We start from the raw sequence: 24091 nt of genomic DNA, 5'->3' as shown, positions 1-24091 counted from the left end.
AGTATCAACATAAAGAATCCCTTAGATATTCTTGCAGAAAGGCAGTGAACACTTCCCTAGTAATAAAATGTGCTTAAATTAGTCACTGCAAACTAGCAGCTTATTTAGCATAATAACCCTCTTTAGTGCATCACCTTTGCAGAGGTACTTATGGGTTATTAAATAGGTAACATGGCTGAGATTCCCAACATGTTTGCTGCTTTGATTTCATTATCACTCCCTCTTTCCAAGGAATGTTCTAGCTCATATATGTCAAATTTGAAATTGATTGTGAGCACTTGGGAATGATTGTCCTCCTCACTCTCAGAAATAGTGATAAATTCCTCTGTAAGTCTCTGGCAAAAGGTGTGGAGCTCAGAAGTACTACTAGTAGTACTACTGCTACTAACTAATTGCTCTCATTACTTCTCTTCTTCCTCCTCCTTTTTCTCTTTCTCCTTCTCTCCCTCCTCCTCCTCCTCTTTTTCCTTCTCCTACTACTACCAACACTGTTTATTGAGCTTCAACTATATGTCATGCACAGTAGCAGGTGCTTTACATGTACTGTCTTTCTCTCTTCAAGGTATTGTTAGCCCACGTTTTGTAGATGATGAAACTGAGACTCAGAGAAATTATGTATTCAAAGTTACACAAGGTAGCATGACTCCTAACTGTCCAACTCCAAAGTGATCACATCACACTGCATCCCAGGACCTACATACCTGTACTAGGATGGACAAGTTGTAGAAACTGAGGCTTTGGGGCTGGGCAAGAGGGTCCAGGGCCAGAGAGGTGGCTGGACACCAAGTCCAGGAGAGAAGTGAAGCATATATGGTCAGAGGCAGTGGATTTAGTGATTCCTATTGTTAGCTACCCAGTAACGGAATAATAAACTAGAACATTACATATGCATTTTTGAGTCTGACTTTTCTATACTTCAAAAGGATGCTAGCTAGCACCCTATTTCTTGCTTCACCTTCATGATCAAACTTCTTACAATCTATTATACATTTCCTTACAACTTACTTTCTCCTTGACCTCTCTGAAGCTGTATCTTCCATCCTCACCTTTGCATAGAAACTTCTCCTTCAAAGGCCACTAATGAAATCTTCTTCTGTGATGTCTCGCTCCAATGGACTCTATCAAATCTCCCACACCTTGCAGACCTTTTATTCCTTTGATATTTTGATCCTCTGTTTTTCTTGGTTTTCCTCTTCCCTTGACTGCTCTTTCTGTTTCTCCTTTGCTGTCCTCCAGAATTCACATCCCTGTTTCATATCCCTTACTCATACAAGTCATCTTCATGATAGGTCCAAGAACCACCAGGGATGAACAAGAGACATCCATTTGGTGTGTACCTTGCCCTTGTAAGCCACACACAGTATAATTGGGTGGTTAGGGGGCACAGGCTCTAGAGCTAAAGTGCCTGGATTCAAATTCCCACTGTTACCTACTAGCAGCATGACCTCGGCAAATCACTTAAATCTTTCTGTATCTCTATTTCTTTAACCATAAAGCAGGAATAATAACAGTGTCTGTCTCATATAATTACTGTAAGGATTAAATGAGTTAACACATATTAAGTGCTCAGCTGGAACAGAAGAAATTCTCAGTGTTACCTATTATTGTAGCCCTTATGATGGTAATGTCTAAAATTTTTATTTTTTCCACAAATGAATAATTAACTTTTGGTATTGAATTTCCAAAATGCACCCCATCCCTCCAGGAATCTCACCAAAAACACCACAGTCTTTCTACTCATTTTTGGAAGGTCAGATGGTTGTTATATTTTGAGTGACAAACAATTGGATTGGAGATCTGTCCTAGGCTCTCTTCTCATTCTACACATTCTCCTAGGCTTTAAGTGCTACTTACATGCCGATGACTTCCAAGTCTACACCTTTCCCAGACCTCTCTCCTGACCTCCAGATCCAGCCAGCTGGCTGCCTACTGGGCAATTCCTACCAGACTCTCTGACTTCAGCACAACAAACCTCACATGTCTAAAAAGAACTCCTTTTGTATTTAACCTAGTTAAAGGCAACATCCACTCAGTCACCTAAGCCAGAAATCTCTGGATCATCCTAGCATTTATTTTCTCTCACCCCTTCACCCATTAACTGATCAACAAGTAATACTGATTCTACCACCTAGGAATATTTTGAATTTATCCCTTCCTCCGTAATCCTACTGCTACTATCTCATATCTCAGGTTGTGCCTTCATCTCTTCTTGTATCTGTAAAAGTCTAATCGGGTCTCTGCCTTTACTTTTGACCCTTGACCCTTGCTCCATCCTCTATATTATAGACATAAGCCTTCTTAAATGAAGATTTTATCTAGTTATTCACCTGCTTAAAACCCTTCCATGGCTCCCTAGACTCCTCAGGATAAAGTCCAAACACCTATACATGGTATAAAAGGCACTCTGTTATCTGGGCTGGAGCCACTTCTCCACACTCACCTCTTGCAATGATTTTCATGTCTTACATCTAGCCAAATCAGACTTCTGCTGGTTCCCTGAACACCTCTATGCTGATCACCCTTCTATGTCCCTGTATGTGGTGCCTTTCACTCCCTTATCTCATTTTTGTTGGCAAAATTTTATTCTTATTCCAAGATAACTCGATTTTTACTTGTACTTTACAGCCTTTCCAAAGTTCCTCGGGCAGAATTCGATGTTTCTCCCTCCATGCTAGCTAGTCATCTCACATTGACCTTCATTACAATAATTATCATTTCACATTCTATTTGCCATTTTATCTGTCAGGTTCTCAACCAATTTGTGCCTTCCTTGAGGGCAGGAGCCATTTCCTATTTATCTTTATACACCCAGTGCTTAAGATACCACTTTGCCCACACAATTTGCTGATTTCCACCTCCACTAATATCTATGCTCTCTGTCTGTGAAAAGGAAGTAATATTTTTTTCCTCTTTCAACATTTGGCTAAAATGTATTTTCTACATGAAATTTTCCCTGATTACACTCGCTTCTCTCTAATGAGTCCTTCATTTTATGCATATTATGTCCTCAGTATTTGTAGAGGGCTTTTCCAACAAGCACATTTGTGCTTTAATGGTTTAGACCCCATTCCTTCTTATAGCTCAACCACCCCAAAATATTTAAAGATCATCTGCTGAAATTGCTCATAGCAGTGAATTTTTAAAAATTAATTTATTTTAAAAGACCTGTTTTTGTTTTGTTTTGTTTTGTTTTGTTTTTGTTTTGTTTTGTGTTTTTTTTTTGGACAATGCAATGAGTGCATGTTTTGTTTTTTTGAGACAGATTCTCACTCTGTTGCCCAGGCTAGAGTGCTGTGGCGTCAGCCTAGCTCACAGCAACCTCAAACTCCTGGGCTCAAGCAATCCTTCTGCCTCAGCCTCCCAAGTAGCTGGGACTACAGGCATACACCACCGTGCCCCACTAATTTATTCTATATATTTTTAGTTGGCCAATTAATTTCTTTCTATTTTTTAGTAGAGATGGAGTGCCGCTCTTACTCAGGCTGGTTTCGAACTCCTGACCTTGAGCGATCCACCTGTCTCCGGCCTCCCAGAGTGCTAGGATTATAGGCATGAGCCACCACACCCGGCCTAAAAGACCTGTTTTTTATGCTTGGAGAAGCAGTGTGACATCCATTATTTAGACTCCAAGAATTTTGCCCTTCCCAAACCCTTCCTTTGAGCAACAGGAGCAGAAAAGGGAGATCACCAAGCCACCTAATATTTGAACTCTAAAGAGAAAGATTTCCAAAAGTGATAAAAGCTAAGACCCATTGGCAAGACAGAAAGCTGAAATTCCCCAAACTAAGGGAAGCCTCCCCATCTTTCCCACGTGATCTCCTTTCTTTTTTCTTTCTCCTAAGGCTAAAGAGCAATACTATCCAGCTCTTTAAAAGGCTTGAGAAGTGCCAGAAGGAAATCAAACTGCCCATGCAGCTTCTGGGATGGATTAACTTATTGTATTGCAGCAGTGCAGCAGTTCTGGAGAGGAGCAAAAGAAGGTACCACACAAAATATCCAGGAAAGTGCTTTACTATGCTCAGTGCCCTTAGAAGCTAAGAACAAGACTAAATAAGTAAAATTGGAAGGGCCACTCTACACTTATTTGTACTCCCTGTACTGCATGCTGCTTTATAAATACTCTTTCTCACTAGATACTTTGTTTTCCCTAGCTAGACTAGAAGTTCCTGGAGATCATCAACCATGTATATTTCTTTTGTAGCCCCCAAATTGCCCACCACACTGAGTACAGAGTGTATGCTCAATAAATACCACTGACCGACTGATTACTAAGTATTTACTTATTTTTCCCCTCACTATTTTTCAGGAATGTTTACTAGTCACAAAACCATGAAGTCCTGGAAGCCAAGAGGAAGTATCCATCTGTTGGTATACATTTTCCCTTGGCTATGCATTATACAGAAGTTTCCTTCGGAAATGTAAACAAAGGATGCCTGATGAGTCTGGACAAAGGACAACTATATATAGAAATCAAGTGGCCAGAGTAGCAAGGTCAAAGCATGCCCTTCCTTAACCAGATTAAAGGGAGTCTTGGGGCTGCCTCTACCTCCTTCTTATGCACTCCAGTCTTGACAGAAAATATTTTCCACCTGCCTATCTACTGAATTCTGAAACCTGGGCAGCAACTACAATTACTATTAACAAGTTACATTACACCATAGAATTCAGCTACCAAATCTGTGGTGATCTTAATCTCTGTTTCTGTAATAATAGGAAGACTGCAGCTTTGTTTACTTTCTGAGGAGAATAGAGAACAGGGAGAAAGGACCAGGATAGGGAGGCAGTATTTATGACCCCTTTATGAAAAGTCAATCTGTGACAAAAACATTTGCAGACAATAAGGAAGGGGAACAGGTTTGGCAGGAAAATAGCCTATTCCAGTTTTCTCAGAAGTGCCTTAGCTGGCTTCCTCCACCCCCGCCCAATGCCTGGTTTACACTATGAACATAGTCATGCCCTATACACAAATCTGGGTTAGATAAAATGGAAAAATTCCAAATCACCCTTCAGTGTCTGGTTCTCATGACTGACAGTATCCTACTATTTATTCATTTTATAAAGTATTCATAAGCATTTATGAAGTCTCAAGTCCTTTTATTAACTACATTTCTAATCCTGAGGCTTGACCTGAAGGCTTTTGGACACATAGGCTCTGTGTTGAATGAGTATAATAAGTAGCCTGGATTCACCCTGTTATTAAGAGGAAGTTGAGGGCACATCCCTAACCTTTCAGAACGGATGATGTCATAGAGGACAGCCATGGTCTTCCATAAACCATCCTGTAGGGTTCCTGTCAAAGACGGAATCCTAAATAGACTGTAGAATTAAATCCCAAAATACACTCTCACACTCAACAGTATCTCATTATTCTTTCCCAGTTCTCAGTTAATGTTTTTATTCCATTGTCTGTATTTCTGTACATGTATATCTACATCAGGGTGAATTTGGGGGTAGATATTTTGTCTATGCTGTTTTCTTTGCACCTGGTACGATGCCAGGCATAAAGAGGTATCATTTAAAGTTGACCTTTTGTGTAACTAGACCAGACAGTGGCCTACATGCACCCCGGAGGGTGCTTCTTAAATATCTACTTTGCAGATTCGTCATGGGGCTACTCTTCCCTCCTAACTTTACTTACATGTGGCAGCACTAGTGTCACCTCCTTAAGACTCAGGCAGGAACACTAAGCTTCAAAAAGCCACTGTAAAAACATCGCCTGTTTCTTAAAAGGCCAGAGTGAGTCCTCCCTTACTAACACAATGATGGATCATTTTATGAGACTAGCTCCTTGCCACATGTAAAGAGTAGGGCCTTGAATATAAAGGCTTGATTGGCAGGATGGGCTGGGAAAGGCTGGAACAGGGGCTATGTTTGGATGAGGCTGGTCAGGGTGATTAGCTCCTCAGGACTGGGGAAATGAGACATTTGAGATGTCCTACAGTGAATGAGCGATGAAAATAAACTGCTTACTTTGCTATTTTGACTACATCTTGCCACTTTGTACTTAATAATCATTTTGATGAGAATGAAGAAGGTGATTATAATTCCTGACCACATTTTATTCACTATTAGCTGTAACTTCACCTTTGGTCATGCAAATTCTAAACCAAGGGATCCCTTATCTTGTCTCCTGCTTACAAATACTCCCTTGTCCCTTCAGTGGTGTGGATTTCTTACACTGTAATCTAACAGCATAATCAGAAGCTTTGATAATCAGAATAGAACATAGAGGAATTCTGATTAGCTAAAAACCACTCTGAAGTATTTCCTATGTTGTTTCTCTCCCTCTTGGAAAGGATGAGATGGTAGAGAAAATGAATGGAATAAAGAAAGTAACCATTCACAGAACCATTCACCTGACCTATGAAATCTAGAAAGAAGTTGAAGGTCATATGGTCAGTTCGACTCCCCATTTTATAGGTAAGGACACTGAAGCTAAAAGGCTAAATAACTTACTCACGTTTACACTACCAGTTAATGGAAGAGCCAAGTCTAGATTACAGTTTTCCAACTGACATTCCAGTGTTCTTTCTTTTCATTCCTTATGCTTCTGCCCAAATCCCCCATCTCATTCTATTAATACAATCTCACACCTGAGTTTAACCAGTATCGTATACGCCCTACATATAGCACCACTCTCTTACACAAATGGAGTGCCCAGCAGGGATGACATATCTATGGTGCCCTCATCATATAAATAATCTACTTGAAGAATCTCAATATTTTGAGAAATCCAAATGATTAGCGAGTAGGGGGTTACTCATATAAGAGGATTTTTTGCCTTACAAGAACATTCATTCTCCACTGTTTTTTTTTTTAAGTTTCAGAAAATTCTTTCTTTTTTATTTGAGCACATTATGGGGGTACAAATGTTAAGACAGAGTCTCACTCTGTTGTCCAGGCTACAGTGCCGTGGCATCAGCCTAGCTCACAGCAACCTCAAACTCCTGGGCTCAAGCAATCCTCCTGCCTCAGCCTCTCAAAGTAGCCAGGACTACAGGCATGCACCACCATGCTCAGCTAATTTTTTCTCCTACACATTTTTAGTTGTCCAGGTAATTTCTTTCTATTTTTTTTTTTTTTTAGCAGAGACAGGGTCTTGCTCTTGCTCAGGCTGGTCTCGAACTCCTGACCTCGAGTGATCCTCCTGCCTCGGCTTCCCAGAGTGCTAGGATTATAGGCATCAGCTACCATGCCCGGCCTCCACTGTCTCTCAAAAAGGAATCTTCAGATAGGATTAAGATGTGAGATCTTCATAAAATTATTTTATCATTTAAAACAATATGAACTTTGAACTGTTACATTTATCTATCACACAAGTAAGATTAGAACTAGACTACCAGGCTCTAAATATAATTGAAGCATTTTTATCCAAGCACTACCCATCAGTAATCCTATAATATTTTACCCAATCTTGTTTACACTCAAAGCCCTGCCATCAGGTCTTCAAAAAAATCAACACAAAAACAAATGCTGCAACTGAAGTTTCATGCTCTTGAGAAAGAAAGAGAAATAACATCTTTCTTTTATTATGTCCACTGAAGAAGAGATTGGCAGGGCGTGGTGGCTCACGCCTGTAATCCTAGCTCTCTGGGAGGCGGAGGTGGGCGGATCATTTGAGCTCAGGAGTTTGAAACCAACCTGAGCAAGAGTGAGACCCTGTCTCTACTGTAAATAGAAATAAATTAATTGGCCAACTAATATATATAGAAACAATTAGCCGGGCATGGTAGCACATGCCTATCGTCCCAGCTACTCAGAAGGCTGAGGCAGAAGGATCACTTGAGCCCAGGAGTTCAAAACAAACCTGAGCAAGAGTGAGACCCCGTCTCTACTACAAATAGAAAGAAATTAATTGGCCAACTAAAAATATATAGAAAAAATTAGCCGGGCATGGTGGCGCATGCCTGTAGTCTCAGCTACTTGGGAGGCTGAGGCAGCAGGATTGCTTGAGCCCAGTAGTTTGAGGTTGCTGTGAGCTAGGCTGACGCCACCATGGCACTCACTCTAGCCTGGGCAACAAAGCAAGACTCTGTCTCAAAAAAAAAAAAAGAAGAAGAGGTCAACTCCTCTTATAAGCTCTGCCCTAAGATTTGATGTAGGTAACGATTTTTTAAAATCTCACACTCATACAACATCTTATAATTCACAGGCGACTTTAAGACAGATATCATTTGTTGATGACAAGAATAAGTGGAGAGGTGATGAGTGAGGACCAGGTAGGGTGCGTGGTATAGCTAGGACCAGGGGCAGGAGAGGAAAGGAGGAGAGGCTAGGAAGAGGAGAAGCAGTCCTGATAATATTGTTACAGAAACAATATTGTACTGAATGAAATTCACTCTACCCACCAAGGACCCAGAATTCACTGTGACACCCCGGTAATCTCTTTAAGAACTGATAATGTCCAGTTTGGTGAAGGAAGAAACGTACTTCACGTCTGATTCTCACACTGCCTACTCTTTGGAAAGGGGAAGGAATTGTCCATTGGACTGTTGTTCCCCCAATCCATCACCACAACCTATTTTTTCTTAACCATAGATATCTGTCACTTTTTTTGGAACAAGTATCTTAAAGGAATGAGACTTCCTAGGACTACCGTTCAGTCCTTCACTCCAAATGACTGAGCTACACTTTGACAAAACTGAAGTTTCCCAAACGATCACCCAATCCAGGTCCTCTGAAAGAATCACAAATGTTTCTGTTACATACCTCAACCTGCTGGCAGATCTGTATTAGTTTGGCCATTTGATTTTCTAGTTCACTGTTGCGCTTAACCAGGTTGGTGAGGTTCATCTCCAGGGTTTGCTGTCATCGTAGAGTATGAAGCCAGAGGGAAAGAGGGAAGAAGAGAAAAAAGAACAATGAGCTCGAGAACCAGTGTCATGTGAACATGAGTCAGTCAGTAGACAAATATTTCCAAGATTCATTGTGCACCTGGCTTTGGGCCAAGCACTATTCTAGGTGCTGATTAATAATACTGTACATTTGCTCATCATAAGGAAAAAGATGACATTCATGACTTTGTGGATGTAGGAATTTATTGGCATTAAAGCAATCTTCTGCTTACTATAACATTTTTAACTTTCCTAAGTATTTCACAGGCAATATCTCATTTTTCCCTTATAGTAATCCAGCTATTTTTATCTCTTTTACAGATGAGTAGACTAAGAAAACTATACAGATGCCCCTTGACTTACAATGCAGTTACAAATTCATAAACCTGAAAGTGCATCTTCAACTTAAGATATTTAACTTACAATGGGTATAACCCCATCATAATTCAAGAATGTAACCCCATCATAAGTCAAGAAGCGTACTGAATGCCTACCACATTTGCACCACAATAAAGTCGAAAAACTGTTAAATTGAACCATTGTAAGTCAGGGACTGTCTGTCACTATTGAAAGATCGCCAGATACTACACCAGGCAATTTCATAAATACCATTTAAAAATCATAACAACCTCACAAAGTAAGAGATGCCAATATTTTACTGATGAGAGAACCGAACTTCAGAGTGGGGTTAATGTGTTTTGCACAGTCATATAATTAGTATGTGGCAAAGTTAGGACTGGAACCCAGGTCTCTAGCCCTCAATCACAGTTTTGCTCCAGTGTCTAGAACTTTTTGTTTTGTCTTTTTGTTTATAACATTTTATATTTATGGCTCCTTCAGGGGAAAAAAAAGAGGTAGTATTTTGAGTGTGGAATTCATCAAAATCTAGCATTGTCTCTCACAGCTTTCTCTGTTCGGTACCGAGGCATCGCCCACAGAGATGCCAGGCTTCAAAACACAAAGCCTGACAGCATTGCTTACCACTGCTTACTGGTACATAGATTCTTTTAGGTACCTATTAGGAGCACTTTGCAGATCTGCTGAATATGATGTGATTACAACACTACTTGGAACTCTAGCATATTTTGAATTGAGCAAGCTACTCTCTCCCATTCCTTATGTGAACAATAGAATGTTATTTCATTCTAGATTGATTATAGGCTTTTTTATATTCCTCCCCATTCCCAAATCTTCAGTTCTGGTAGCTGTTTCTCCTCCAGGACCTGCCCCAATTTTTACTCCTCTCTCACCCACCATCCTAATATCCCATAAAGTCTATTCCAAATGTAATACCCCCACGTCTTGGCCCATATTCTGCTAGCATTCCTTCCCCTAGTTGTGTTCATTGTTTAATTGCTGTCTCCATGGTTCCTATGGTTTGTAGTTCAAAGTTCATGCTTTTGAAAAAGTGGATGTGGGGGACAAGAGGGAGAGAGTGGACATGGAGGAAGAGAGGGGACTTGTGCATTTGGCTCCTGTCCTGGCTACTAAGTAGCTGTGGCTCCTTAATATCCTTGGCACTATTCCCATGAATATATCCCAGAGGATATACTCACATAGATAGACAGATGTGTTTCTAGGCTTGGTAGCCTGATTTGACTTGTTCTTAAACTAGATTATGAGGACAAGCTTAATCCTTGCCTCCCTTCTTGCCAGATCTCTCTTGATTTCTTTGGTTTGCTTCTATGGAAGACATTTTTCACCATTTATTCCATTTGGGGGGGGGCTTGGGAGCACAATTTCTCCCCTGACCTTTAATCCCACTACTATCTCAATTTTTGGCCTTCTTAGCAAGGATAAGGGGAAGAAAGAAGAAAAAAGGGCGGCAACCAATGACTTGGGCATGATCTCTAAACTAGATTGATGTAAGGGGAAATGAGAAAAAAAGATATGGCATGCTGTTCAGAGATTTAATACAAAAATGTATTGAGCACTTATTGTCTTCAAGGTGCAGTGACTTCACAAATAAAGAGGAGGAAAAATTAAGATGAGTCTTGAAGGATAAATAGAAATTAATAGTCAGAGATGGAGTGGGGCAGGGTGTTCCAGGCACAAGGAACAGAATGAGCATAATTAAAAAGGAATGAAGTATATGGCATGTTCAAGGAACAGTAGTTTAGTTTGGCTGGAACAGAGGGTACAAACAGAGTAGCAGGGGACAAGGCTGGAAATGAAGATTGAGGCCCTGTTATGAAGCTCTTCAATGCCTACGTGAGGGGTTTGTACTTTTTGTTTTTTTAGCACTGGGGGCTTACCAAAGGCTGTTGAGCAAGGTAATGGCATAATCAGGGCTGCATTTATGAGATTAACCTCCCAGCAATATGCGAGACAGACAGAAACAGGAAACCCCAGAGGGCAGGAACACTGGTTAGGAGAAGGCTGCAATATTTGAGGCAGTTGGTAATGCAAGTCTGGGCCAAACTAAGAGGATAATTGAAAGAAACGTGTTTCAAGAAAAAAATTGTCACTGTCAAATATGCAGAGAGTGCAAGAAATATGAGGATTGATAAAAGGCAGCTGGATGTGGTAATTAGAGGTCACAGATGACCTTTGAAAAATGAGTTTCAGTAGGATTTTGGAAGCAAATGCCAAATCATACAGGGTTACAGAGCACATTGGTAGTGACAAAGTAGAGGCTACAAGTCTAGACTCCTCTTCAAAAGTTTGGCCACAAGGTGAGTATGATAGAGTTGTAGTTTGATAAAAGAGTCTAGCTTAAGTTAGAGAATGGAAATTGGTAATTGACCCAATCAGCTGATGATTTCCTCTAATAGAGTGATCCAAATTCCTAGATCAATGGAAATTTCATGTATTACAAATGACTATATTGATATATTAGGTAAATATAATGTAGATTGATGAACCCAGAGCAGGTAATAATATTAGAAATCTGTATTTCCAACTATAATGCATTTCTATTCAAACATAGGATTCCACGGGGGGGGGGGAGTTTTTAACAAGTACATGGGACCTGTTGCAACACTGGTCATGAACCAATATCTCAAATAATTCACTATGCAGAGCAGGACTAAAATCCCTGCTGTGTGTTCCTCATTTTATGGCCCAGAACTGAGACTCATGTCTTCTATAAAGCCACTGAAAACAAAGATTAGGGCTGAACACATCATTTTGGGTCTGGTTGGGTTACCATCACAAAATCATGGCAAATGGTTAGTTTGCTCTGGCCGCTTAGCAATTTGCAGAACGGTAGAACATTTTAACAATGCAGAACTCGAACTGACAAGATGACTCTAATTTCAACTTTACTTCATTAATATGAAAATGCTTTGAAAAATAAATCTTTGGCTAATGAAAACACCATCTGTTGATGGCTTTTTGCCACTGTTTTCTTACATTGAGAGACATAATTTGAGGAAAACACCGAACATTTACTTACTCACTTCCTATTCATTTACAAGGAATTAAAGCCTCCTCTCAAATTGGAATTGATTCTCAATAATGAACATATGCAAAGGGAAGCAGAGAATTGAAGCAATTAGGCAGTCTAAGGAAGTCAACCTTCCTTATCATGCTTAGTACTGACGAACCATTTCGAACTAAAAATTCTGGGCCACTCTAGGTTTGAATGATTTGAATTGATTTGGCCGAGTCATTATCTTGTCTATACTCTGGCTGAGTAAAGAAAGAGGATACATGTGTGCGGTTGTGTATACATAAAATCTCTTTATATAAAAGTAAACATGTCTCTTTGTTGTTGTTCAGTTTTGAAAAATTGGTTTGTTTTGCTTTTCTCTTGTGCAATCTAGTTAATGCCTCGGCCAGGTTCCGTCTGTCTAAGCCCAGCCAGTGCAACTTTCTCAGAACAGTTGAACTGTGACAGCAAGACAGCCAAAGTGGCAGGGGAGATTGGAATGGAGATATCTGCTCTGAGGCAGGAGGTTGGCAGGGGGAGCAGGATGAAGCTCCCATTTCCTGCTGCAGGAGGTTACCTCTGGGTCCTTCTGTGCTTCCCTCACGTTAGAGAAGCCATTTTAGTTTACGAAACTGTGAGACCCTCCTCGCCTCCAGATGACTACATCATGCTAGCTCTCACAAAACTGTACATGTGTCTAAACGGCACAAAGTGAGAGGAAGATTTGGCTGGCGTGCATGACAGATTTTAAAAGGCCTGAGTTAGCTAAATTGGCAGTCTACACCAATTCCATTTTTACCCAAGTTCCACTTCATTTGTATTGTATAGACTTGGCCTCTTTGTGTTCTGTTTTTCCCTTCCCAAAGAGGAAAATGTTTTGCTATCCAAGAAAACTGGACACAGGCTATTCTCCTTCCAAACAGCATCCCATTAAAAGAAATGGCTTCTCTAACTCTCTCAAATAATCGCTGGGCTTTTTTCTACTTCTCTAGACACAGACTGTTTCAGATAGCTTTTTCATTGGCTCCCTCAAGAAACCTAGCCATACAACAAAACACCAGCCCTTCATTAAAGTGAGACAGATTACCTCTATGGGGTAAACTGGACCATGATCTCCATTTGTCATGCTCCAAGAAGACACATGTATTCACACATATATGAGCACACCAACATATACCAATCAGACACAGTAAATACTAAGGCCTAAAAAGGGGTACAATTTTTGTTAGTTCTATTGAAACATGTAGAATTGCCATTGAATGTCTGTATTCTCTTTTGCTTTCTAAAAGGTACAAGGGGAACATTATCTAAACCTAGACAAGATCTTGACTGTTTCAATGTGGGAACTGAACCTTAGGGTGGTGGGCGGAGGAATGGAGGATAAGAAGAAGGGCAGAAAAGCCAATCCACCCCAAACCTGAGTATTTCTTAATTGACAGAAGACAGCTTTGTCTTTAAAAATAATCTGAGCCAGTGACCCCATTACTATTCTTTGGCATGCTCTTTTTTGACACCCTGTCTACACACCCAAGTTCCCAGCTCTTTCAAAAGCCAGAAGGCAGAATCTTCACATGCTTTGGGGGTCGCAGTCTGCTTTCTTTTTTTAACTGCTTGTCTTAAAATACTTACTTTGCTTTTGCTTCAGTCTGTCACTTTATGTATCAATTACATATGGCCTTTCAACAACAGAACACGCCATCTGGTACACAAACTGAAGCCCACACCCTTATGCCAGAATTTATTCTTTCCGCAAACATTTATTTGCTGTTGTATAGACACAGGCTACGTCCCAGAATGAAATGCAGGTGACATACTGGATGTATATCATGCAGGTCTGCTCTACCTGAGGTTTGTTAAAGAATAATCAGACCCTCAAGCCAGGTTAAACAGTTTCCATCCCTCTTTTCAAATGGTTCTGCAAGCACCCACACCTCCCCTACTCTCAGGAATGCTACCCAAACCATCCCTCATTCTTTTTTTTCCCCTCTCTTCAGGTGCATAGCGTGATTAAATCTCTAGCTCAAATGGGTAAATTATTATTTGGACCTTCCAAAAGAAAACCTGCACTAAAAATCTAAATCCAGTGTTTATTTTGATAACTCAGAATAGTGAGCCAAAGCCAACTCTACTTTCCTGGAAGCTTCAGGATTGTATTCCACTTGTACTATTCCTCTTCGGTTACTGCCTCTCCTACACATCTTCCTCTTTCTCTTTCATCTGCTATGCCTTCATGTCTAGTTTCTAAACCATAAGTGTGCTGCAAGTCTCAATCCTTGACCCTCGCTCGGCTCTACCTCCATGCTGAAGATACCCACATCTATTTCTCTAGCCCCAATCTTTCAGCCACTGGAAAAGCCTGAATTATCTCCTTCTAGGACACCTGCCCTTACAGTTCTGAGAGTACCCCATCTTTTCTCTCCTCCAGATGTTTGAACAAAGCTCTTTTCTCTTGACTAGATCACTCTCCTTCCCTGACCCCAACCATGACAGAGGGTTCAAAACCCCACTCAAATTCTCTTTTGATGTCCCTCCTGTGCTCTCTCACAACCTGCTGCGCTTCCACTGTCACAGCACTCACCACACTGTCTTGTAACTTTGTCCTTAATTGCCTGTCTCCCTACACCAAACTGGGAGCTCCACCAGGGCTGGGACTGTGGTGTCTTAATCATGGTAACCCCAATACCTAACCTGGTGCCTGGCACCTAATAGGTGTTTGAATGAGTGAATGTTGAATGACCCAAAATCACATAAAACTCAAATCTAAAGTCAAAGCATCCCACCAAAACTGCCACCCCTTCTTAATGCCCCCATATTTGTCCTCAGTACCACCATTCTTCAAGACATCTCTGACTCAGAAATTCTTTTTTAATACTTTCTTTCTATTGTCTATAACCACTATAGTCATTCACCAAGTCCTATAAATTCTTTCTTCATAGACTCTCTCCAGTTTGACCCTTCTTCTCCAACAAATTCATTCATAGAGCCAGGCGTGGTGGTTCATCTCTATAGTCCCAGCTATTTGGGAGGCTGAGGCAGGAGAATCACTTGAGCCCAGGAGTTCAAAACCAGCCTGGGCAACATAGCGAGACTCTACCTCAAACAACAACAACAAACTCAAATTCATTCATGATTCTCTGTTTGTGAGCTCAATGCCATCCTTTCCCTGACCTCTCCTCTGTGCTTCAGAGCATCCTGTGCAAACCCCTGTTGTGGCACTTATCATACTGAATTGGAATTTTCCATTTACTTGTCTATTTCCCCTACTAAGCTTAAAGCCCCTTAAGGGCAAGGACTGTGTCTTATTTCCTGTGTCCCCAGCTCCTACCACAATGTCCAAAGTGTTCAATAAACATAGTGAGTGTTCATTAATTGTCTGTTAAATTAATGAATGAATGAATCCCTAGCCTAAATCTCTGATGCTATGGTTTAAGTTATTGTCTGTTCTATCTTCAGGGAAGACAAAGAACAAAGCATTACCTCATTATATCAACCTTTCATGAACTTGAAAGCCATTATCTTATTTTTCTTTTCTTCATTTCTTTGGGTTCAATAATTCTTGTTTCCTTAATCTTTCCTCACCTATATTATATTTCTGTTGTTACTTTGCCCAACAATAACAGAAAGGATTTCATCCACCCAAGAATAATCTCTGAGTTAACATTTTATAAATTGTTCTCAAACTAATGATTGTTAGCTCCTTTCAAATGTTGATGAGAAGACTCGGGACAAAAGAAAAATAGAAAGATATTCATACAGATAATAGGAGTATCTACTTGCTAAACTTGCTCTTAAATCAAAGAAACAACAGAAAACATCTTCCAACACAGGGCCCCATTAATACTAAATGAATTCAGAGCCAGAGAAATCAGTATAAATCTTGGAGGGAAAAGAACAGGGGTTCAAATGAGTCTCAGGACAATTTGAGTAGAGATGGATTAAAATGCATTTTTACCCACACACACATGAAACATGTACAGATTTATACATATTATGTGTAATGAGTAAGTCTCAGACAGTTAAGAGACCACAGAGAAGCCAGAACTACAAGCAAAAATTATTTTATGATCATGAATTGAAGGCTGGTTTAGCTGAGAAACCCCATGGACAGATACTGTACCCACCCTAAAACACACATGTCCACCACCACACCTTAGGGCACACAAATCTGGACGCAAATGCTTTCTTTACTGTTACTATATTTAGCCACTGTGATTTCATACCTGAGTGACAGTGAGAAACAACTTTTTCTGTTCTCTCATCTCTGGTAACCCACCCTGGTCTCCACTGAAGATTTTTCTTATCGTGAAAATCTTATATGTGATCTGGTTCATTTATTAGAATGATCCCTAGCCTGAGGAAAGGTTCTGCTGAGGCTCTAACTCTCCTTAGGGTGGCTACCAAAAGTTTGCTTCATAGTCATGGCCCCCTCCTACCCAACTTATCAGAAAATTCACACAAACACTCTCTCATCTTCATGTACAGTGACACACATTTATAGATGCACTTTGATACACAGACACAGAGTCATTCTCAGCCACTCATTCATGCAGGAATACCCACACTCGTATATAGTGATGCACACATTATGTATTTAAAGATGCTCTCTCTTGGAGGGGTGCAGTGGCTCACGCCTGTAATCCTAGTACTCTGGGAGGCCAAGGTGGGAGGATCCCTCAAGGTCAGGAGTTTGAAACCAGCCTGAGCAAGAGCAGGACCCTGTCTCTATTAAAAATAGAAAGAAATTAATTGGCTAACTAAAAATATATAGAAAACATTAGCGGGGCATGGTGGTGCATGCCTGTAGTCCTAGCTACTCGGAAGGCTGAGGCAGTAGGATTGATTGAGCCCAGGAGTTTGAAGTTGCTGTGAGCTAGGCTGATGCCACCGCACTCTAGCCCAGGCAACAGAGTGAGACTCTGTCTCAAAAAAACAAAAAACAAAAAACAATGCCCTCTCTCAATCCAGTCTTTCAAAAAGATATTACTCTCCCTTTCTCTTATATTTATACAAATTCAGAAAAAGTCCAATGCTCATTGGTACATAAGTTGAGAGGGTCTGTCTCGGCAGACAGAAGTGGGTGTCAAGTGGGTGAGTAGACAAATGACGAGAGAAGGTGGTGGCTGAGTGAGAAGGGATGGGTGGATGACAGAGTGACAGAGTAGGAAGGAGGACAAGTAATCAACTGTGATAAGATTCTAGACTATCATATTTTCCAACCTTTTAACTCTCATTGTGGCTTTCCTTTGAACATTCTCCAAGTTTCATATCTCCCTTCTCTTTGTCTGGCAATCTTTAGCTCTCTGTCTCAGTGTCTCTTCGTGTGTGTGTGTGTGTGTGTGTGTGTGTGTGTGTGTTTTACTTTCCCATGACAAAAAGCTTATTCCAGTGCCAGGTAATATTTTATAACTACAAGATCCCTGATAGGTAAATGTAACTGCACTTAAGAATTATTTGTAGAAATGAATTTGTGGAAATGTAATGAGAAAAAGAAAATGTGCTTGTTTATTCCTTTCAGGAAATTCCTCTATTCCCCCTGGTTTTCATCAGCTATATTTTTGGCAGGCTGTGGGCATGGAAATGTGAAGACATCACTCTCAAAGAGAATTATAATAATCACATCTGATTTATACAGATGTCACCATAGGGTTAGGCAGTTGGAAAATCCAGCAATCAAAATGAATAGACACTTTAATTAAGGACATGCTGGACGTGCCATACTTTTGCTAACACTCTGGTTTGGAATATTTTCATTAGTTCACAGGAGATTTTTTTCCAGACTTTTAAAGAATTCATAATGGCAAACCAGATATACATCTTCTAAGATAAAAACCAAAGGAAGCTAAAAACACTGGTATACTTCCTGAAAATCCATTATGACTGAATTCATTTGGATTTGTTGAGCAAATACTATGTGTGCTAGATGCTAAGGAGAAGAATACTGGAGAAATAACAGACATTGTGTCTGGTCTCAAGGAGTTTGTGGTGTAGCTGTGGTGTGTTAGAGTGGCCTTGTGGGGTTTGCATGGAGCACTAAAGAATAGGTAGGATTCCTAAGCAAGCCACGAGCAGAGCATTAGTAACATGAAGAGTCAGAAAAGAGAATGGTATGTTCAGCAGATAGTTAGGAAGGAGGCTCACCGCAGTAGATGAAGGTAGCATGTTTGAGAGGAGTAGAGGAAAAAAATTAATGGGCAGCATAGGAACTGAGCTGTACAAGACTTAGAATATCAAGTTGAAGTCTGTCAGCAATAGACAGCCACTGAAATTTGACCTCTTTTTATAAAGCCAACATTCATTAATACAATAATATCAATCTTTTATAATGGAAGAAACTCATGAAAATTCTAAAATGTGAAGCAGTTTTATAGAAATGCAGCATATACCATGAAATAAGTTATATACTGAGACTAGCAAGTAAAAAGAGAGCAGCAATGGAGAGAATAAATACTCTGAATAACTGTTACAAATACAAGTATCCTTTGAAATTGAAGAATGAATTGAAACACTGGTATCCTTCCAAAGGCCACGGGTCCTACATCTCAACCCTATAGGTAGACTAGACAACTAAATATGATCATAAAAGTATACTAAGTACCCCAAGTCCTCTAATCCATTTTGAGTACATGTCAAAAAGGCAGGTTAGCTTCTGGTTATTCTGAGCTTTTATCTATAACATAATGGTTTTATTCTTTATTGAACAAATAAATATTAGCAGCCACTAATCCTAAGCAGGAAGGTTAATACTTAAAAAGTACTTACAAATGCCAACAATGAAGCTCCACAACCAAAAAGTAAAAATAAACACTGTATCAGCTACTGGCCAGAAAGGCAACCCCCCAGATATATATAGATATATACACTATCATTCTTCCCCTTCTCCTACAGGACTGGTGTGCTTTTCTCAGGGCCAGGGAAGTATCAGACAGTCTCTCCCCTATAGCTTCTGCCAGCCAGCTTTCTCCTTTCTCCTTGGGGAAGAATCAAGCAGATTAAGGGAATCTTAAATGCTTTTCTAATTCAAAATTAACCCAAAGAAGTGAGTATATGTGACACTAAAAGTCAGACTTCCTCTCTGCTTAATGTAGAGAATTAATATCCTTTTACACTGGGCGCCAAACCAAAGCGACCTCCCCCCCTCCACACCATACACACACACACACAAGCAGCACCTCCCTCTCCCTCCCCAAAGTCCAAGATGTTCCAGACAAAATAACCAACCACACAGTTGGGAATGATTCATATGTTTCCATTCTCCATCCAAAAATGAGCAAAAATAGTTTCCACTTAATTTATAATCAGAATTTTCTGCACATTTCCTAAAATATTAAAGGGGAACTATTCAAAATGTAGCCTTTCTTTCTCTAAAAATTACTGATTAGTCACAGACTAAAGTATTTTTTGGTAAAAATAATTTTATGTTCCCTCTATCCCTGGAGATGAGGGCTATAGCTGCATGATGCCAAATATCTAATCAATTATCCAGTGTTTTCATGTTTTCGGATGTTTTCAAATAGCTGGTGTTCTGTAGATACAGGCTTACTCTATCCAGCAGTGTTTTTGTTATCTCAACAGTACATATGGATACAGATTTTTCTGTTTGGAACATTTCTCAAGGCCAATGCCTTATTGTAGTCCCAACACCTGCAAATATTTGGCAGAGATTGTTCTATCCTCTCCATATCCCCCACTCTTCCTACAACCCCACCCTATCTTTTGCCATTATGAAACTGCAAGTTTATACAATATGTCCTTTCCTTGATGCCATCAATCGTTCATCTGTGACCCATGAAATGTGCAGTTGCTGGAGCAAAAAGTTTCAAATCACATTTCATGGGGAAAACTTAAGTCCAAAACAAAGTGGAATAGGCTACAGTAGAGAGGAGAGTTAACTCAATCTAGAGGCCAAGTTCCAGTTCCAGCTTTCCTATTACAAACCAGTTCTGTGACTTTGACCAAAGCACTTAAGCTATCAAAGTCTCAGTTTATACAACTTTAAAGTGTAGGGCTTCGACAGGACCAAGTCAAAGGGATAGCATATTATGAGAAGTGAAGTTAATGAGATTATTCCTCTCTGCAGCCTTGATATGAATTATAGTATCACCTTGAGTGAAATCAAAAGATAAAAATTGAATTTTGTACAAATATATAAATATTATATATAAATAATAGCCAAAAGAGGCACAAACCATTGTCACTGTGACTACTACTACTATTAATATTACTTGCAACAGGCCGGGCGCGGTGGCTCACACCTGTAATCCTAGCATTCTGGGAGAGTCAGGCAGATTGCTCAAGGTCAGGAGTTCGAAACCAGCTTGAGCAAGAGCAAGACCCCGTCTCTACTATAAATAGAAAGAAATTAATTGGCCAACTAATATATATAGAAAAAATTAGCCAGGCATGGTGGTGCATGCCTGTAGTCCCAGCTACTTGGGAGGCTGAGACAGAAGGATTGCTCGAGCCCAAGAGTTTGAGGTTGCTGTGAGCTAGGCTGACAGCCGTGGCACTCACTCTAGCCTGGGCAACAAAGTGAGACGTTGTCTCAAAAAAAAAAAAAAAAGAATATTACTTGCAACAAATTACAAAAGAGAAAAAATACTTGATTCTGAGTACTGCTACCCTCACCAACATCATATGTAATTTTTACATAATTTACAATGAGTTTTTCACAGTATGGCAGGAAGGAAATCTCCACTCTCTTTTTGCCCTCCTTTTATCCTATCTGGGTCTTTCTTCTAGCTTGATTTATATACTCAGGCCCTAGTTTGGGGTGGTACCCTTATTATCCATTTAAATGTTTTAGTTTTCTGGAATCTCTGTTAAGTAGCTCCCTTCTTAAGAGAAATTATACAACACAGCAGGCAAGCAATGGTGATAAAACAATTTGCTCAACCTGTCATTTGTTAATATGAATGTGAAGTAGGAAGACTTTTAAAAATAGGTACTTAGACTTACACATACATATTCTATAATTTCAGAAAACTCTGTCCACTGAACACAAATGAGAGGCTAGGAATTTCTAAGGCAAGAACTATAAACAAGTGCTTGAGTCTGTACCCCATAATAATGAACACTGGCACAAAATTTGATACTAGATTAAATATTTTTCAGCTTCAATTTAAATTTTTAGTTAAGATATTTGATCATCCCTTCTGATTTCATGGTACACTGAAGTTTCTTTTTTTTTTTTTTGAGACAGAGTCTCGCTTTGTTGCCCAGGCTAGTGTGAGTGCCGTGGCTTCAGCCTAGCTCACAGCAACCTCAAACTCCTGGGCTCGAGCGATCCTTCTGTCTCAGCCTCCCGAGTAGCTGGGACTACAGGCATGCGCCACCATGCCCGGCTAATTTTATATATATATATCAGTTGGCCAATTAGTTTCTTTCTATTTTTATAGTAGAGACGGGGTCTTGCTCTTGCTCAGGCTGGTTTTGAACTCCTGACCTTGAGCAATCCGCCCGCCTCGGCCTCCCAGAGAGCTAGGATTATAGGCATGATCCACCGCGCCCGGCCTGAAGTTTCTTTTTTGTCGGTTTGTTTTGTTTTGTTTTTAAAGGCAGGCTTAGAATTAGCCCTGTGTTAACTGTTTAATGGCAATATGTAATGGCCGATGCCAAACATTTTTTTCTTTAGTGTATTATGTAAACACAAACATACATTAATGTCCTCCACAAAAATCTCTCACCTACATAGATATACTTAGACAACTCCACCTCCAGAGATACACCCCACCTTCCCATTGCTATATACATATGCAAATCAGCACATATGCTAATTATAGTACACCTACACAGGTATTCACATACTTAGAAGAAGAGGTGGAAAGATGGCGGCTAAGATATGTAACATGCACTATGTCACTGACAGAGGAGAGAGGGTGCTCTTTCCCTGGATGGACTACTGGTGTGGCAGGCCATGGGCTAACTCCCCCAGAATTGGCCAGAAGTGTATGAATGCAAGAAGGCTTATGCAACAGATGAGACAGGTGCCTGTGAGAGCTTGCAGGTGAGTAGGTTATTCCTCATGAAAACAACTTGAATTAACTCATTTGTCATGTATGAAAAATGATCCATTTTATTAGGGAACTTGCTAACTATCTAACTGTATACTAAGAGACAAAGTTGTATGAGGGATATTTCCCCAGATCCCTTACCTTGAGTTTCTCAAATCGATCATTCAGGGATGCCACCCGATGGTCTCGGTGACGACCCACCAGTTTGCATAAGGCACAGATCAGTTGGTCATCAGATACACAGTACATGTTCACCTTCTCATTCTCATGGTCCAGGCAGGTGATCCCTCGAAGATGTGTGTCTGGCATTGGTTCCACCAGGCGGTGGCTGGTGAAAGGTTTCTTGTTGGGGTGTGTGGCCCGCAGGCAGCGGTCACAGTAGGAGACTTCACAGGTGATGCATGTTTTCACTGCATCCCTTGGTGGGTCCTGCTCACAGAATTGGCAAGCAATTCGCTGACTAGACATGGCGGTGCTGGGCCTATAAGTCCTCTCCTGGCGGCTCTCACTTGGAGAATTAGGCCCACTGACTGAAGCCTTCTGGAAGCGATCAATAATGTTTTGCAGGGTCACATTCCTCTTGAGACCATCCAGGCCTCGGTGGTTCAGAGAGATAACATACCTGCATGTAGGACACTGGAAAGCAGTAATGGGTTCAATGGATTCACCAGAGCTACAGCTTGAGAGCAAGATGCGATGGGCACAGCTGAAGCAAAGGCTATGAGCACAAGGGAGCAGAAGGGGGTCTTCAAACAACTCTAGGCAGATTGGACAGGTCAATTCAGACTCCAGTGTTTCCATCTTTAGTGAAAATAATCCTGCTGAGGCATTAAGAACCACAGAGGCTGGGCTTTCACCTGCAAAGAATACAATGCAAAAGTCATTAAGCATTTCTAAAGGAAAAGTGGATATAACATAATTATGTACTAACCAATGGAAGCTTTACATGCTGGGCTCCCCAGGGATGCTTGAGCAATAGGAAAGCAATTTGGGAATTAATCAGGAAGCCGTTCTCCCCCTTCAAACCTTGTTTTTGACAAATGCCTGAGTTTATTTTCCTGCACTAATAAATAGAACCAGTGGCCACCTCTGAATCCTGGTTGACTGAGTTAACATTACCATTCCAGCGCACAACATTGGCATGGATCATTCTCTCACATATTCTACACTGCCATCTCTTGTCCTCGGCTATGGATGAGGCTGAGGCTCTGCAAAATTCTCAATCTATTCTCCAGTATTGTTCTTTATTTCACGTCAAGGTAAAATTATAGGAGCCGCTCCTATTTCACATCCAGTGGGAGGAAAACAAGGCCATATTTTAAACTAACTGTCTACTTCCTGAAAAGATTCCATTCTGAGAGTCTGCATAAAAAAGAAGAGAGAACTTTAGAAAAATGTAGTTCTTGGTACAGGATAATAAGCTCTTCTTCAGAGTGTAAACTTGAATTACTTCCCATTATCACACATGGAGATTTCTATTCCATCCTATTACTAATAAACTGTGTTCCTAGAGACAAAAGATGATAGTTTTCACTTTCACTTTCTTCCCTCACCTACAGAAAACCCTTCATTTCATCAAATCAAATGAAGAATGATTATAACTTTTTGACTTACTCAGCAATAGTTGTTGATCATTCATGAAGTCATATTACCTTGTGGCTTCAGTTTGCTTTTATTATTAAATACCTGCTGAACTAGCAGCACAAGTCTGTTATAAAGCTCACCTCCCATGTGTCTTTTCATACTTCCTAAACATAACAGAATGCAAATCAAGATCTAGATAGAAATTAGCAATGTAAGCAGCCAAAAATTTTCAGATGTGGTAACCTTCATTTTTAGCATGCAGAGAGTAAAAGAAGACCCCACTGACAAGA

At 40.3% G+C, this 24091-nt stretch overlaps 1 protein-coding gene across 3 annotated transcripts in view; it reads right to left on the bottom strand.

The window, feature by feature from the left end:
- MID2 (midline 2) overlaps positions 1-24091 on the bottom strand; it is a 97758-nt gene that overhangs the window by 59284 nt on the left and 14383 nt on the right. For all 3 annotated transcript variants that reach the window (XM_012750676.3, XM_012750637.2, XM_012750666.2), the window contains exons 2-3: positions 22359-23074; positions 8710-8805 (exon numbers count right to left, since the gene is read on the bottom strand). In XM_012750676.3, coding sequence (XP_012606130.1) covers positions 8710-8805; positions 22359-23018 — 756 coding nt within the window. In that variant the 5' untranslated portion in view covers positions 23019-23074. The remainder of the gene's footprint in view (positions 1-8709; positions 8806-22358; positions 23075-24091) is intronic.

Source organism: Microcebus murinus, chromosome X, assembly GCF_040939455.1.
Source record: "Microcebus murinus isolate Inina chromosome X, M.murinus_Inina_mat1.0, whole genome shotgun sequence".
NCBI classification, from domain to species: Eukaryota; Metazoa; Chordata; class Mammalia; order Primates; family Cheirogaleidae; genus Microcebus; species Microcebus murinus.
This window is presented reverse-complemented; position numbering and strand designations above follow the sequence as displayed.